General features: G+C 39.6%; 1 protein-coding gene across 2 annotated transcripts in view; it reads right to left on the bottom strand.

Annotated features, from left to right (window-relative positions):
- vps13b (vacuolar protein sorting 13 homolog B) overlaps positions 1–17,877 on the bottom strand; it is a 301,375-nt gene that overhangs the window by 257,409 nt on the left and 26,089 nt on the right. For both annotated transcript variants that reach the window (XM_026183458.2, XM_026183460.2), the window contains exons 5-10: positions 12,184–12,351; positions 11,131–11,312; positions 10,351–10,525; positions 5,472–5,731; positions 1,661–1,756; positions 157–279 (exon numbers count right to left, since the gene is read on the bottom strand). In XM_026183458.2, the coding sequence (XP_026039243.2) occupies positions 157–279; positions 1,661–1,756; positions 5,472–5,731; positions 10,351–10,525; positions 11,131–11,312; positions 12,184–12,351 (1,004 nt within the window). The remainder of the gene's footprint in view (positions 1–156; positions 280–1,660; positions 1,757–5,471; positions 5,732–10,350; positions 10,526–11,130; positions 11,313–12,183; positions 12,352–17,877) is intronic.

Raw genomic sequence — 17,877 nt, forward strand, 5'->3', positions numbered from 1 at the left:
TCATCACAAGATTTTAACCTCTTCCTGACACTGGAGGCTGCTGGGACATTGCTTGAGTGTTTGGGGCTTTTTAAATTCTTTTAATATTTCTCAAAGTTCCTAGAATTTTAACTCTCAGTTAATATTAATGTGATCTTTTACAAATACTTTGTTCACCTCTTCACGGCGGTTCATGTTTTCCTCAAAATCTCGTACACCCATGATGCTTTTCAGGCAAAGTGCCCGACATCCCACAAAACCGATTTGGCAATCAAAGAAGGGCTCCCCCATCATGAGCACCTGAAATAAAACCCAAAGAAAGACTCAGCTCAGATTTAACACCAAGAACACAGTGGACACAGTGTGCATATTGTGTGTGTGTGTGTGTGTGTGTGTGTGTGTGTGTGTGTGTGTGTGTGTGTGTGTGTGTCTTTGTCTTTTAATAGAATAATTGATTATAATCAACAATAATAACTTTACTAAATGATGAGGGAATTTATTTGTTAATCTGCAGAAGTCTCTACCAAGAGAACACCAGGCATCTATGGGCCTTAAAACAATCCACTGACACCAATGGGAATAAACAACAGAAGACTTCAATAATTCACAGATGTTCTTTGACCAACTTAACTACTAAATTATTATAGATTTTAAATGTATAATGTAGTGTTGACAAAATAGTGGATACCAAGACTTGTCATGCTATACTGGTTTGTGGTTATATTGAGGTTGCGGGCTCATTTTGTCATGATTTAAAAAAAAAAAAAAAAAAAAAAGCAAGGCAGCTTCTCTTTTCGACTGAGAGTGATGCATATTTCAGTGCAGTAGCAGTCCAGCAGCTACTACAACCACAAAGGTGTGGTTTTCCCTCTTTTCTCTCTGTGTCTTTGCTTTACCCAGCAGATAGCTAAACAGAGAATCTAATAAAACATTTTATGTTTCCCCATACAATTATTATAAGGCCTAGTTTCCCCTTTTTTGCCAGACGCCCCCTTTCCTTTCAACACTCATATTTAGTTCTAGTTCAAGCTGCTCGACTTCTCTCGTTGAGACTAGGCATAAATTATAAAAATTGGAACTGGAAAACTCTGTTTTTCACACCTGGTAGAAATCTCAGGGGCACAAAACCCCTTTCTTACTCCAACCAGGTAATCAGAGAAAAGGGTTTAAAACTATTCTCTATGAAGGAAAATGGGTAAATGATCAGATGTGAGCTTGATTCAGACTCCGGTGTGTGTACAAGAAGCTAAAGATTAGTGAGTTGACAAGGCTTCGTTCATGTACTCATGGAGAGATTTAACAGGAACTTCAGCCAAACTGTGACTAATGAGTAAGTAACTAAATAGTATCTTTACTGATCTTCCCATGCCGTGATAGATAACAAAGTTCAGAGTGGATAATAGTAAATGCCACTGTTGTGGAACAATTCATGGTGGGGGCTGAAATCTACATCAGGATAAAAACGTCACATTTTCCTTAAGAATAAATGCATAGCATTTACTTTCTTTTCTCTCATTTCTACAATGACAACATCAATTAAAAATTACAATATGGAGATAACTGATTAGCTAAAAATTGTAACAGTTTAGTGTAACTGAGTATAGTAAAATTCATATCTATCTCCGTTCAGCCCCACAACAATGCACTACATCACAAATGATAGGGGAAACTATAAACTTACCTCAATCGTGATTCCCTCTTGCTCTAGACACAGGACTTCCTTGGATTTGACCTTTTGAGGACTATAGTAGCTACTCTCTGACTGGGTCTCTGTCAACTAAGAGAAAAATAAAAATAAAAAGACTAAATATAATTTATACATAAACATGAAAAGTACAAGAAAAGAATAATAATTAATTTTTTTCCATCTTCTTTTTTTTTTTTTAATTAAACAGTAATATACTTGGTGTCCCCAAAAAATGAAAGTATTGGATGATGAATACTGATGTCTTAAATAGTTCACCTGCCGTGATTTGGCAGGATCAAAAAAGAACTGCAGCAATAAACTTGAAATAATAAAATTAGATGAGAGAAAGGCCAGTTTATTCAAAATGTTAGCCGAGGACATTAACGGTTTCACCGACAGTTAAAACAAATGCATGATTTGAAAAATAAGCAAAGGTTTTGGAAGTGTCCGATGTGAAGAACTAGAGAAAAATAATGGTTAAAACCACCAACAACGGCATCCAAACAAGATTTTCTTAGATTAGAGACTAGATGCTAGCTGTAGTACTGTTTGGATTCCAAGAACATTCATCAACCCACAGGACATCCCCTCCTTGCTTTTGGAGGAGACTCTGGCCTTAGTGGGATGACTATAAAACTATGACTAAAGCGATTCACATACCAAGGGGAAAATGAAATGTGCAATTTATTGTATTTGTAAACTGACTATAAAAGGGGAATGGTTCAGCAGAATATTAATTTTGGTTGTTGAGTAATAGTGGAAGTAGAGAGGAAGAGAGAAACTGAGCACCTGGTCAAAACAGACCAGGCTTAAGGGCCACTGGGGAATTTCTCACTCACTTCTTTGGCTTAATAATTCAAACAGTGATGTAGCCTGGCCAGTATGTATGCTGTTTTGGAGTTGAGCACTATGATCACACAGGTGTGAAATATCCCCACTCTGTGAATACAATCAATGTCTGCCAGCTAAGAATATATGTATTGCACCACACAAGCTCATGAACATATCTCCATATATCTTTAAGTAGAGCTGAGAAGAATTGCATGACAGCCAGCAGACAGAGAGAGCACCTGGTCAAGACTAGTCGGCCAGGGTGAGAAGGGTTCAACGCAATGCTTCTGAGGTTGGCTACTTTCAAAACAGTGGGTGTAGTGCAGAATGTGCAGACCCTAACCCATTCAACAGGAAGCAGGTGTAGAGGGAAAAGCAGCTGTGCCCTATTATCCATACTGATGGAGCAGACTCTCTCGCCCTCATTCCCTTCCCCTTTTTTCAATTTTGATGGTTTAATCACGTGCAGGGGCCACCTGACTCCAACCTGAGAGTCCCAGTGAGTAATGGCAAGATCTGTCTGCCCAGATCAGCGTACAGTGGCACTGACAGTAAATCACTGCAAATTAGCAGACAAACCTTATGAATGTACATCCAATAAGAATATAGAAGTTCTCAATCTAGTCTGTTGGGGCATTTCTGACTGTACCCAAGTCTGAAATGACACAGCTGACAGAAGACGGGTTAGTAGCACAAATACACAAAGCTGCGGCTGCCAATATCTTTCCTATAAAGTCCCATTTATTATAATTTAGAGTAGAATGCAATCAAATTATTCTCTATGAGGTATCTTTAAAATGTAAAAACAGTAAACACTGTCCTTGTAACATGGATCGATCACTGGTTTGGTTTTAAAACCAACTGTGGAAGCAACTGAATTCGACTATTGGCTCTATAATTAAGAGAAACAATCTAAAGAAACAATGTTTCTTCAAATGAAAAATGGCACGAGGTCTGGCATGTAATGAGAGTTTGGCAAGTATGCAAAAGTAAAAGAGGGGAACAAATGGTCAGTGCTAAACTATGCATTATGTGAGTAAAAGTCATTAAATTACACTGCCAATGTTTCTAATCAAAGAGATCTGAGGAGTAATGCGTCAGCAATCTAAAAATACCTCTCTGATTTCACATTCATGTCAAACTCAGGTTGAAGCAGTGGCTGTTCAAAGACATGAAAATTCCTTCATACTAAATACTTCCTTGTAGGAAAGAGACAAGAACGCTTTAAAAACCATCCTTTCAGCTGTGTGCAATTATTGCAGACGAGAGGCAATTAATTGATTAAAAGAACTCAAACAATACAGGAACAATTTAAACATTATTAGAAAAACACCAAAGTCTGTTTGGCCTGAGACAAACCTCCCCTTTACTGATCACACACCGTCAAGTAATATACGCTCTCGCACACAAACGCATGCACGCACACACACACACACACACACACACACACACACACACACACACACACACACACACACACACACACACACACACACACACACACACACACACACACACGACCAGTAATGTGATCTAAAGTGCCTGAATCTGACAGGAAACACAGATGAATTCCAACTATTCTGAGTGAGCAGGCAGGATTAAAGCTTGGGGTCCATTTCTGAATAGTCATCATACCATGTATAATGTTTAAAACATTAATGTGACCCGAGACGCTAGTTAGCGGTTATACTGCCCTCCCCTATACCGCACACAGAAACACAAAGAGGATTAGGGCTTCCTGAGGATCAAGCAGTTTTTGAGACTTGAGATGAAACTGACCATTAAATTAAAATATGCAACTGTGTGGTGGCCAGTGAGAGTGACAATAATGCACTGAAGACAAAAAAATTCTAATTTAAAGGCATCCTAAATGTAGAAATCATAACAGATTCTTGACAGATTGGTTCTTTTACACTGGCAGAGTGGTAAAAAAAAATTACCTCATATCCGAAATGTACGAAAAGCAAGTCCCCCCCAGTGAAAGCTTTCAATGTTAAAATAAGTTAACAGAAGTAAAAGGATTATTCAAGGGTAAGGAGTATGGTTTTGAGCTCGGTGCATATTTTCTCTCTTTGTAACAACTGTGATGTAGGGGGGGAAAAAACAGAGATGCAGATACTGATAAGGCTGAAAGTAAGGATTGTGGTTGCTTTATTGACAGGTGTGCCACAGGCAGCTGTAGCCACAGGCAGCTGTCTGATAGGCCTCACCTTCAATATTTCGAGTGACTAAAATAAACCTCTCGACCCTGCTCGCGATGTTGGTGCAGTTTGGAGCATTTATCTGGAAAAATATATAGGTTCCTGTGTGGCACGGATCATAAAGGAGTTTGTGTTTCATTTCTGCCAAGTGAAATTCTAGTATTTTACTTGACTATACTCAGCGCTAACTAGCCAGTATCCGGGTCTGTGCATTGCACCCATACAATTTATGAATCCAACATCGAAATATGGTTACTTTGGCTCCAAAAGAGCCAAAACAGCTTAAACTGAGGCTTTAAAATTGAGACTACAGAAGCCAATGGGTTACATATAGTCCATGACCCTTCATGGTCAGTACTTAGTAAAACCTCCTCTAGGAAAATATCCTAGCTTGTAAATACTTTTTGTAGTTGTGAGGAGTCTTTCATTTCTTGTTTATGGGATTTTCTCTTATTCTTGTTTCAAATGCTTCCAGTTCTGTATTATTTTGATTGATATTTTGTTGGGAGGACTGAAGGCCATTCCAAAACATTCAGCTTGACGGTTACTTCCAGAATTTGCTAGTATTTAGTTAAATCCTTTGTTCTAAATGATAAATGAACTCTTGCTATATTACAAACAGCAGCAGCGTCACAGGCTTAACACAAGTCCAATGAATGCTCAATCCACTGCTGTGGAAATGGACATTTATTTTATATCGAAACATAATTTTGTATTTAAGTTAAGATGGTGATGTGTTTATTTTATTTTATTTTATCAAACATCTTATTTACCTTGAAGGTAACAGAAGCTTTGGTGCAGTAGAAGCCTATGGAAACAATGGGGTCTTTGGGTGTGTGGAGTTGGGAGCTGTTGGGGATGCTTCCCGTCTCTCGCTGCTGGTAGAGACCATCCTCTCCTTCTTCCTCTGTGCTTACAATGGCTGGAACGAAGGACCAAGCCCAGGACACCCAACCTTGGTTTGCTTCATCAGGATTACCAGACTGTATGTAGAGGTCTTGGCTAGGTCGCCTTTCCGTATCTACATCCATTCCTGAAGGAGATAAAAGTCTTAATTAGATATCATTTAAACATAAACTTAGGATTTTACTGCTGCTGAATTAGCTGCAGTAAAAGAGAAAAATCTATATATCAGCAACCCCCCCCCCTACACACACACACACAAAAAACAAACAAACAAAACAAAACAGTGACATAATTCCTTTCTAGCACACTTTTACCCCAACAGGTAAATGCATTTAAAGTGGCAGTTTCTGAATACAACCTGGTTAAAGAGAGGGGAAACTTGCAGATAATGGAAGTGTCTGTATGCAGGGCGGCACACTAAATTAATTTACCCTTTCCTTCGGGGCATTTTAATTCTAGCAAGTTGTTTCAGCTGTCAACAGAACACACAAAAACAGCAGAGAACAAGGAAGTTTCACAGTAGTTTCTGCCAATGCTCCAGCAGGCAGGTGTGGAAGTATTTGTGGGTTACATGAACTCATTGCTGCATGAATTCCACAGAGCAAGAGGAAGTTCATTCCAGCAGAGGCCAGAGGGCAAAGGCTGTCAGCCAGCATCCTGACAGAGGAGGGCTTTGACTGGACCCAGTGGTCAAGGCAGTCTGTGCTGGACCCAACAGCACAGGCCAATTTCAGTTATGCGTGTGGTCAAATCACATGTTTGGTAAGAAGCCAACTACTAAAATGGAGGCCATGCAGGAGTCCAGGTAACTATGAGCCACTAACATAAACACTGCTTGGCTAGGAGCGTAGGTAAAACTTAGCAATAGTGTTAACTATAAGTTTGGGAAGATGGGGTGGAGCTGACTAAAGCACTGGCTACTTTGTAGAAAATCCACAGAGTGGCAAGTTGTCGGGGTAGGTTTACAAAAACAACCAAAAGTCTTCACTTTTTCTCCAATTACCATTTGAGCAGTCAAAAAACCACCATGCACCCATCCATTCCTGATCCTGACCCCTGAACTGGTCCCATCATGTATGTTTCCATACACATTGGGATAGAGGAAGCTGATGTCAATACATAAGAATGTGTAATTCCATTCCTTGTGGCCTCACGTCCTCTACGAGAAAACAATATTGTCCGTGAGGTCACAACTTAGGAATCCCAGAGGGTAAGGCGGTGAAAATTATGACATATTTTAATTAAATCTTTCACTTTGTGAATTGGCAGCTGGAAATCCCATGTTATGGCTTTTTTATCTGTCTTTCCATCCCAATCTCCCTGTCTGATTCCATCGCTCATTCCTTTTTTTTTTGTTTTTACTCAAGGAAGCCTTTGAGGTGTCAGTTTAACAAGTTATGCTCTTTCATTTCACATCACAGCCTGACGAAGTCTACATTTGAATTACAAGGCAATCAAAATAAAAGCACAATCACCAATCAAGTGATCAAAACAGAGCAGCTTAAGGACATTTTGAAGTATTAAGCCTTAGAAGTGAGTGAAAAATTCCCAAACGATGATGTAGTCTGGCCAGAATGTATGCTGCCTTGGCGTTGAGCACTATGACCACACAGGTGTGAAGTATCCCTGCTCTGGGAGTACAATCAGTGTCTGCCAACTAACAATGTATGTATTGCAGCACTCTATGAACATCTGTCCATATATCCTTAAGTAGAGCTCAGAAGAACTGCATGACAGTCAGCGTCATGTACGGTTTCTCTTAGTCCAGAGTCTTCAAGCAGCAGGGTAGGCCTAAGCTAGGAAAGGATTCGGTGTAAGAGACAGTGACACAGAAAGTGAGTGGGAAGTAGTAAAAAGAGGCAGTGCTCTCACAGGCCAGTAGATGTCCCTCCATGTTTATAGAGGGAGAGGTGGACTGTTACCTGACCGTTCAGTGAAGGCTACTCCTATCTACTGATAGTGCAGGTGTTTGTGTAGACATGCATACATGTTAAGACTCAATCTAAGCTTAACAGATAACCACTGATGCAAAAAACACATACCATAGTGCAATGCATTCATAACGACGTTTTTTTTTCATGACTGAACTTACTTACAGCATTTTTGCTACCAGCATGACATTAACATCATACTACCGTAAAAGCAATTTTAACTCTAATAGCAGAAACCACTAAACCACTCAATTCAATGGTCATCCCATGTTCACAGTAACACTACAAAAAAAGAAACAATGTCCTGTCATACCAATGTATTATCACTAGGGAGCTACTTGAGGTTAGTAACACTGACACAGCCTGTGGTTTCTGGTTGATTCCTGTGTGAAGGTCCTTTCCATTCAGCACACTTCAAGGGACATGGAGGCTAAGCCCTCCTACAAAGCAAACACTAAACACCAAGTCCCATCCACATGCACATATGATATTGGAGAAAAGTAACAAGTATAAGGGCTCATGTATGTTACACAGAGATGCACACACCCTGCCACACTTCAGCAGCCACTGTCCTCAGTTCATAATTCTTCACATACTTCTTGAAACCATACAACTTTCACTGCTGTGACCAGCTGGTCCATCCAAGCATGTTAGTCATCTATGTTTCCAACCACTTAATTCTTTAGTGTTTTTCTCAGACTTCACTGAATTTCAGACAGTAAGAAAACTAGCCATGTAATCCTAACCGAAGGGTTGTTTTGGTTAGTGACACACAAATATCGCACAATCTTCACCTAACAAGCCTATTCATTAATGAGACATTGGCTCTTACCTAAAAGGAAACGATTCAAACAAACAACATGCGGCCACAGTGAATCATGGGCACATAAACACATTACAAGGCTTTTTCCACTTCAATAATTGGCAAAAAGAAAAACACCTTCACATGTGGGAAAAATTAATATTCCCTTTGAAATTTTTTTTAAAAACAGACCACTTAAGTCATGACTTATTAATACATTACACAGTAGATACAGAATTCATTCCTTACTCTCAACTCAATCTTTTGACCACATATATACACCCTCACACAAATAAACCTCATTTTATAAAAAAAACAAACAAACAAAGAAACACTAGGAAAATTCAATCAGTGCAACAGTATCAGTTACAAAAGCCAACTCAAAGCAAGAGTAAATAAATGAAACGCACATACAGGCCAGTGGAACCAGAATATGCAGCAAGACTCAAGTAGCCTATGGGAAATCAATGAATGTTATGAAGTACTATGCACAATGTTGGTATCATATTCCAGCAATCATGTAACAATGACTGTTTCCTACAAACTATAACCCATGAACAATAAATATGCATGAAAGCCAATTCAGTCTCTACAAGTGTAGTGCTCCGACTCAATGTATGGCTGTCTGTCCTGGTTTGGAAAATTATATTTTGTCATTAAAAAGAATAAATCATTTTAGCTTTATTGTTCTTATTTTTTTTCCAGGAGGGAAAAAAATCAGCTTTATTTCATAAATCTGAAATGCACACATTTAAAATCATGTTTATGAATATGTTTGGAGCCCTCTCAACACACACACACCTACTTATTACAGTGCATATACACACAATTGCCCCCCTGCCCCCTCCAGCTTCTTCACTCTGACGATTACTTCCAGCATAACAAGATCTGGGGGTGCTCAGGTTCCAAGAGCTGGTCCCCTCTTGTATATTTTTGTGATGGGATACTAATTCATTCTCAGAGGCTCCGCATAGCAGTAGCATGACACCGACTCTTACATCTGGCATTGGACACTGAACTGGAAGCTGCGCCAACTGGCAACGAAAGTTCCACGCCAAGAGGCAGGGAGTTAGAGCGAGCGAGGAAAGGGCCGTGTGTGGGGCTGTCTACGCTCCCCTTTGCCCACTACTTCTATTCCACCATAATTTGCTCCTGGTGCTAGAGAGGCTGATTTAGCCCAGAAGGACATGATACTTCATACATGAGCATTTTAAGAGATGGGTGTTCAGGGGAAAAGGGATGTCTTTTTTTTTTTTTTAAATAACCACAGTTATTCAAAGTATACTGTATAAATATATGTCAATGAGTGCAGTTTTGTGAGTGTTCAATTTTGTACAACTCAGTGTCTGCCTTTAAACAACTGCACCTATGCGTTTTGCTTCACAGCTGGACATAAGCAGTGTGATTTACCATGTGCTCCAATTAGAAAGATAGAGGTAGACCTGTGTTTGATTCAACCTAGTTTCTTCTCCTTATCCTGCTTTCTCCTGCTTCCAACCACATGGAGGTGATCAGGCCTGATGACAATGGTCTGTATCGAGTTATACGCTCCAGATTTTGTTTGTGGAAAAAGCAGGAGGAGTGCACACCATGGTCAAAGCGATGTTAAATGTCCCATTTAGGAATAACAGCAACATATAAAAAAGACAGAGCCCCTGATCGGAATAAGGCAACATGCAGAGTCATGGGATGACCATGAAGTAAGACCATGCAAAATTTGATTTATTTTGCTTTGTATGTCACTTGATTCAAACATGCTATGGTGATAAGAAGCATACTTAGCCACTGAAATGTTCATAGAGCAAAACATACGTATGCTTTAGCTGTTGTTAGTGATTAAGTCTAAAATTGAAATTCAATTATGATACGGAATTATAATTAATTACTATTATGATACTGAATTTTTGTGGACTTTTGTGGACTGTCTTAAAACTTGTTTTAAACATAAAACATTAACAAACCAATCAAAGTGTTAGAGAATTACTGTTGCTTTCCATAAGAAATCTCACTCACCAGGTGAACTTGCTCCAGAATCCCTTGCATGCCCAGTGCCTTCTTCACCCTCATCCTCTTTGTGTCCTCCGATTTCCCCATAGTAAAGAGCAATGATTAGCTCCAAGATTCGTATAAACATGGGTAGCTGCTGATCGGTAATGGACAACTTCAGGCTCTCCACCATGGTATGGATCTGAAAAATAGTTAGCTATAAATTAGATTTTGATATTTGATCCAATTAATGCACAGATTTATATGAAAAATACAGAACGCATCTATCATCTTCTCTTAGAATTCCAGTACTTTTAAAATATTTGTTCTAAACAAATCTTAGTGTAGAAGAGCTTTTGTCCAACTAAGTGTTCGCAGTTATACAAAATGGATTAGTACCCCCAAAAAGTATGTACTAACAGCACTTGACTTAAAATTCTAACACCGATTTTACTTCAGTCGTGTCTCAGATCATTTCTAGTGGTACCTTAGATTTTCATGAAGGAAGTAAAATCTTCCCAAAACAAGCAGCTGTCTTCCACATATATTTAAAGTCACTGGTTGACAACAATTCACTGATATTAGTCATTATCCTGCTATTGATGTGAGAACAGCTGCCCAAACAAAAGTCAGCCACATTAATCTTTGATATCTGTAAACTGTTAATAGAAATGTAAGTTTTTCCATCATATGGAATCTTCAGACAACAGCAAATATAAGAAATTATATTAACCCCTAACATTTCCTTGAGCTTTGCTAAGATGATGGCAGTTATAGAGTTATTCCTAAAATCACAGGCTGGCTCACCTTTATGACAGATGGGATCTTAGAGTTGATGTTGTCATATGTAAAATGGAGGCGTGTTCTGAAGGAGCATTTGTACAAGAGCGGGTCCTGGTAAAACTCAATTTTGCCGCTAGCATTCCGTTTGTCCAAACACACGGTGCAGTCAGCAAAGTTGATCAGTTTCCTTAGGACCAACTCTGGAGCTGCACAAAGAAAAAAGCAAGAGAAGAAAAAAGGATTAAAACAAAATTAGGTATCATTAAAAACAAACAAGTTAAATTATGCACACACTAACAGAGAGCAGCTCCTGACAACAAATTCTCATTATCAGTGATTTAGTTAAAATAGAGAGCTAGCTCAGAAAGTTTGTTTGTGTGTGTGTGTCTTGGTTGGCCACACATCATCAGGTTCTCACTTGACACTGATTCACTTACCCTTGGCAGAATGATAACAGGATCTATTCCCAGAATTATTTCACTGTCTAAACAGTGCCAGTAACCATTACAGTACTCACTAGTTGCTTTCAAGAAGTATGTGAAGAACACTTCCTCTTCCCAGCAGCTTCCAGAAACTTCATTGACACTTGAGTTGATGTTGGACGATTCACATTAGCAGCCATTATTTTTCTAGACACAATTCTAGCACTCTTTACATAGGGCTTATTCCTGTTAACATCACCTGTGCTAAACCCAAACAACAAATGATGTACTTTAAGGGAAAAGCTCTCCCTCTGCTGCTGTGCCAGAAATTTGAACATTGTTGTCGGTCTTTTAAGGCAGTGCTATTTGCAATAATAATAATAATATAATAGACAACATATAGAGTAAATGCATATGAGCACAAGGCCTGAAGGAAACAAGCTACATTTAAATATATTGTACATACATGTGCATACTATATCTCAATCTGCATACTATATCCTTCTCTCAAGTATTGGCTTTAAAAATGAGACATCTTTACATTTGTTTGTCCTTTTTTAAAACTAATTATTAAAATGTTTACTATAGGGGCTACTATCTCAGTATGTTTACTAGTTAATCTAATTACCAAGGAATTTAAGAGGCTATTGCTCACCAGTAATGTCCATGAAGGCTCTTTCCCATAAATCATCCACTGTGTAGCACTCTGCTGAGGTGATGTTGACTGACAGCACAATATCATCTTCCACATACTTAAGGATCAGGTTATTCACCACAATGTTCACGTTGTTCACCACACGTCTGATCAGACTTTGGACATAGCCTACAAACACACAGGTTAAAACATAAGAATCATATTAACCCATAAAATATGGACACAAAGACACAAAGACAATAAACCTAATTACCAGGACCCAAAAACGCATGGACAAGGACATATTAGATATATGAAAGATTACATTTGTGTTGAGACACAATAAAGAGTAAAAACTAGAGCTACATTCCATAGTGTGTAGTGTAGACTCAGTACCACTGACCCCTGCCATCCTTGGACGGGCATGTAAAATCTCTGGTTCGGTCTTGTTTTTATCATTTAAGAAATGTGGCTAAGCTAAGCCCGATTTTATCTCGCTCTGAACTTGAGATTGCTATACATGCTTTTATTTCGTCACGCTTGGATTATTGTAATTCGCTGTCTATGTGTCTAAGCAAAGGTTCTCTGGATCGTCTGCAGGTTGTGCAAAACGCTGCAGCTAGGCTTTTGACAAAATCCTCCAAGTACTCACATGTGACACCATTATTATCTCAGTTACACTGGCTTCCTGTTAAATTTAGAGTTGATTTTAAGATCCTGGTCTTGACCTACAGAGCTGTGCACGGACTGGTACCTGCCTACAACTTTGATCTGCTACAGCCCTATGTCCCTAGCAGGTCTTTGAGGTCATCTGATCAGGGCTTACTTGCTATAAAAAACACTAAGAGGAGGACTAAGGGTGATAGAGCTTTTGCCACTGTGGCCCCTAGACTGTGGAACTCTCTCCCCCAAGCATTAAGAACTGTGGACTCAGTAGCTGTTTTTAAAAAACAACTCAAAACTTACCTTTTTAAAACTGCTTTTGGTTAATTTTATGCCTGTTTTATTTTCTCTTTTTAAATCTTTTTATGACTTGTGATCTTATGTGCAGCACTTTGTGATTCTGTCTTGAAAGGTGCTATATAAATAAAATTTTATTTATTTGTTTATTTATGGACTTGTAAATAAGAGATCATTCTGGCATGTTATTCTTCTATCCAAAAAAGGAAAGAAGAAGAAAAAAATCAACCTCAACAAAATTTGCAGCTCTTTAAATCGCAGTGTATTAAGAAGGGCTCTACTTTCTCTCAGATGTAAAATCCTGTTTAACTCCAAATTATGCACATATTGCAATAACTATATCCCTTCCAAGCTCATTAAACTACTGAGGCACCTTTGTGTCCACTTAAACACAAGCAACTTTCACTGAATAAGTACTCACACACACTCATACATAAAAATATGGGTCTTTGTACATACACAGAATAGTGCAATTAAAAGCACAATAAATCCCTGTCATAGGAATCCCATAATATGAAGGGAAAAAAAACAATTTATTTAGGAACTTATGAACTCCTCAAAGGTCAGGATAATCAGGGCTGGGCATTTTTCCAACTTTTCCCCTTTTCACAAGTAAAAGGACACTAATGGAAATGGGTTGCTTGGTGAGGGGTGGCACCTGGGCAGGACTTGCATATTCCCACTTTCTTGATGTGAATTCTCCAAACAATTACCTGCAGTTTTCTCACATGGGTTCAATCAGACATTACAGAGACTCTATAGCAGAGAGCTGGTAGCATAATGACTGTTTAATGTCCAGTCCAACTAATTCTGACATTTGCAGAATTCTCAAAAAAAAAAAAAGGTTCTGTAGGTATTACCAAGAAAAGATCAGGGTTGCAGTGTATTTATTAATATGTCTCATGACAAAATCTGCCAGTAATAAAAAGAGCAAAAAAAAGAACCAATGAGCGACCTGCATAATAACTATTTAGTACACTGTGAATTTACACTGGAAAAACTTGGGTCATAACTTTTAGAAATGTAATGCATTAATTAATTTAAAACATTTGAGAGTGTGACTTTCACATTTTGAGGATATGAAGAGAAAGGATTCTCAATTATACATAAAACTAGAAATTACAGAATTCAACTTTTTTAAAGGCTGAGGGAGGTGAGGGTGACAGTCCTTCTGTTGAGGAAGTGGGTGGATGTAGTAGCCTAGAGCAAGCACAAGAGAAAAAGCAGCATGACAGATTGGGTTTCAACAGAGCTGAGGGAGCCATCCTGCAGTGTTACCAGTACCTCCTAATGGCCACAGTAACGCCCAGAAACAGAAGCTTTGCAGGAAAAACATACATGGTAAGGTCATTACTCAACAAAGTAAGAAATAACTTAAAATATTACAGACAGGGGAGTTTCGACCATAAAATATGAAAATATACAGCAATAAATCCTCCTAACCACAGGACCAATGGCATTATTCATTCCTCCCAAGTACTGTTAAACACAGTCACTACAAGTTAAAATATATAAAGCTTTAATGCTTTTCCCTTATTTTCCAAACCAAATGTTTTTCTTCCTGTATCTACATGCCTGGCCCAGGGCATAACAGAACCAATAATTAAGTAGAACAAAATGGTGCTGTTGATGAAAATATTTATATGAATTGGTTAACTGTTCTGCCACTTGTGCACAGGCCCGACTATGTATTAGCATAATCCAATTGACAAAATTCTCATGAGTTTGCTGCCTGACCAAACACAGCAGCAGGAAGAGAGGATGACATAATATGAACTCAACTCATACTTAATGTGTGTTCATGACACTTGTGCGTGGCCTTGCATGCATGCGCTTGTCTTGAGTGGAGCTGAGTGTGTGCCTGGCAACTTCCTTACATGCATGAATGTGGCTCTGTGTGTGTGTGTGTGTGTGTGTGTGTGTGTGTGTGTGTGTGTGTGTGTGTGTGTGTGTGTGTGTGTGTGTGTGTGTGTGTGTGTGTGTGTTTCTGGGGTCAGTCAGAAAGCCGATGTTGCACCTGCAGCCTGGGCAGTAAAACCAGCACTTTACCCCCTGCTATTTACCTCTCTGGATCTAATTTACACATGTCAGGGTGTCCTTTCTTTCTCTCTCGCATGCTTGTACACTTGTTATACCTCTTCTTGCCTATAACAAGTCCAAGGCCCCAATCCATCTCCCTGTGAGCCATTGCACTGCTCTGAACTTCTGTAAACAATTGACACAGGCAGCACCTGTGCTGCAGCCCACAGGGAAGAAGCCCACTTAAAACTGTTCAACCATAAAATGGCTGGAAAAACCAGCTCCTTTATGTGATCTAAGAACAGGCCAAGTGGTCTCTTCTGTGCAATACAGGAAAGAAACACTATACTGTACATGCTCACCATTTTCCTGTATATGGAAAGTATTAGCAACTATCAGCTTTGCCACAGTTATTAGCCATAAAGAAAAAGACAAGTCCATAAGATACTAAATATACTGTGAAGTTGTATTGCTGTGTTATTTAAAATGGTATTAGCACTATTGCCAATGTAACCAGAAGCATAAATACAATTCCTGTTGTGGAACGCAGCATCTTTAATAAAATACAGTAAGCCACTATTGATTTTCAGTTTGTAACGTAAAAAAATGCAAAGACAGCAGTGAAAGGATCTCACTTCCGCTGAGGTAACTTTCCAGCAGTATTATGGAAACACATTAATATATGATTAGATTCTTACTAAAGCAGCAATATAAGCTGTCTAATTATGCTAACTATTCAGTTCTAGGGCCCCTTATAGTAAAGTGGGAGATTCAAGGAACTCAACCATGCATGGTACAGCAAGGCACCAACGCAGAACAACGGCTCAGCTGGAGAAATTACCAGCCTTCGTGTGTATGGGATATTTTGTTTCCTTAGTTAGCAGTTTCCACTAATACTACAAAAGCTTCTGTATTTACATTATGGGTAAATGTCCCAATACTCTCAACAGCTAGCAGTGCTAGTTCTTGTTGTGTTGCTGCTTCGATGTGCAAGATAGAACGTCAGATGAATTATGTCTGAAACTGCAGGTTCTGGTTAGACTGGCTGTCCAGCTCACAGCGGCTCTCAGGAGCAGAACAAGGACTATTATCACCAGTTGCTGTCAATGACAGTGGAGACAGCTGGGCTAGTTGGTTAGCTGCAACTACACTTTCAAAATAAGAGTGAGGGGATGGTCTTAGTAAATTAGTGAACTGTATCGCAGCAATCCAGTATGGGATTTTTTTTTCTTTCTTGCTGATATTTATGATGAGAGGATGCTGCAATTTGTAATCTTTGCATTAAATGCAGGTTAGTTTCTATATCACTGTTAATGAAATCAAATCACAGAATGCTATTTTTAGCTACAGTTAGTGCATTTCCTTTTTTTCTGCTTCTGGTTTTGCTCATGACATGAGTGCTGTTTACTGGTTTGAAAACTGTAGACTGAAAACTCTTATCAGGTCTCTTATTGTTGTTTCCAACAAGAAAATGAAAAAAGATCTCACTAAGATCGCTATATAATGTGATTCAGCTAGATATATAATTTCACTCAGTGAAAACTGAAGAAATTGTTTCCTTTCAGTCAATTCACTTGGTACAACACATAAGTACAGGATATCACGTCCCCACGTGTCCTGGCTAAAACCTCTATTCAAGCCTTTAAGGCGGATGACCTGTGATGACATGCACAGGCCTACTTGCGCACATTACCCCTGTTATCACAGTCATCCCTTAGAAAGGTAAAGAGCATAAAAACTAAGAACACCTTTGCTAAACTGGACTAACTTGCTGCTGCTAGTTAGCTCGATTGTCTGCTAGCTTGAAGTTAGCTTAACTGCCCCTGTTGGAGTTAGCCTCCACCATGCAGTTGTTGTGTAGACTGCCCACGCTGCTAAATTTGAGTCTTCCTGTGTAGTGTTTTACTTTGCATTTTGGAACGGACACAAAACTGAAACAAGAAAAGCAGAAATCTTCTGTTCACAACTGTCCTCGCATGGCATGACCCTCTCCTCTCCAAGTGCAAAGACGAGGAGTATCCTGTTGATGTCCCCGCAATTATCTGGGCTGACCCCATAGAATATATTGATGGGTTAACCGAAGACAAGCCAGAACTATGCAGGAGCACTGACCGGCTTCAGCCCAGCACTCCGCAGGAAGACAATGATGTGCTGGACATCGGCCTGGACATTCATGGTTTGTTGGAGGATGAGCAGGAGAGCCCAGTGTGTGGGACCCTGGGAAGCCAAGGCACCAACAAGAAAGCAGAACACACTGTTGCGGTGGGTGAGCCTCCAGCGAGAGCGCAGCCTCCCGTTCAAGTTCTAAGTCAGTTGGCTTGGAGCAAAGGTCCACCTTTGGGCCCCCAGCAGGACCCGATGCCCAGGAAGCTGCTCACCTCCCTCAGTGACACACTTAAGCGCCCTATCCGTGGGTGGTGCGAACCGTTGCTATCATCCACTGTGTACACCAGAGGTGGGCAATCTCAGTCCACGTGGGCCGGTGTCCCTGCAGGTTTTAGATGTGTCCTCGAACCAACACAGCTGATTTAAATGGCTAAATTAGCTCCTCAACATGTCCTGAAGTTCTCCAGAGGCCTGGTAACGAACTAATCATGTGATTCAGGTGTGTTGACCCAAGGTGATCTAGATCTAAAAGATCTAAAACCTGCAGGGATACCGGCCCTCGTGGACTGAGATTGCCCACCCCTGGTGTACACTCTACTGAGGTGATGTTGACTAACAGCACAATATCAT

The sequence above is a fragment of the Astatotilapia calliptera genome, chromosome 11 (assembly GCF_964374335.1).
Source record: "Astatotilapia calliptera chromosome 11, fAstCal68.1, whole genome shotgun sequence".
Lineage (NCBI taxonomy): Eukaryota > Metazoa > Chordata > Actinopteri > Cichliformes > Cichlidae > Astatotilapia > Astatotilapia calliptera.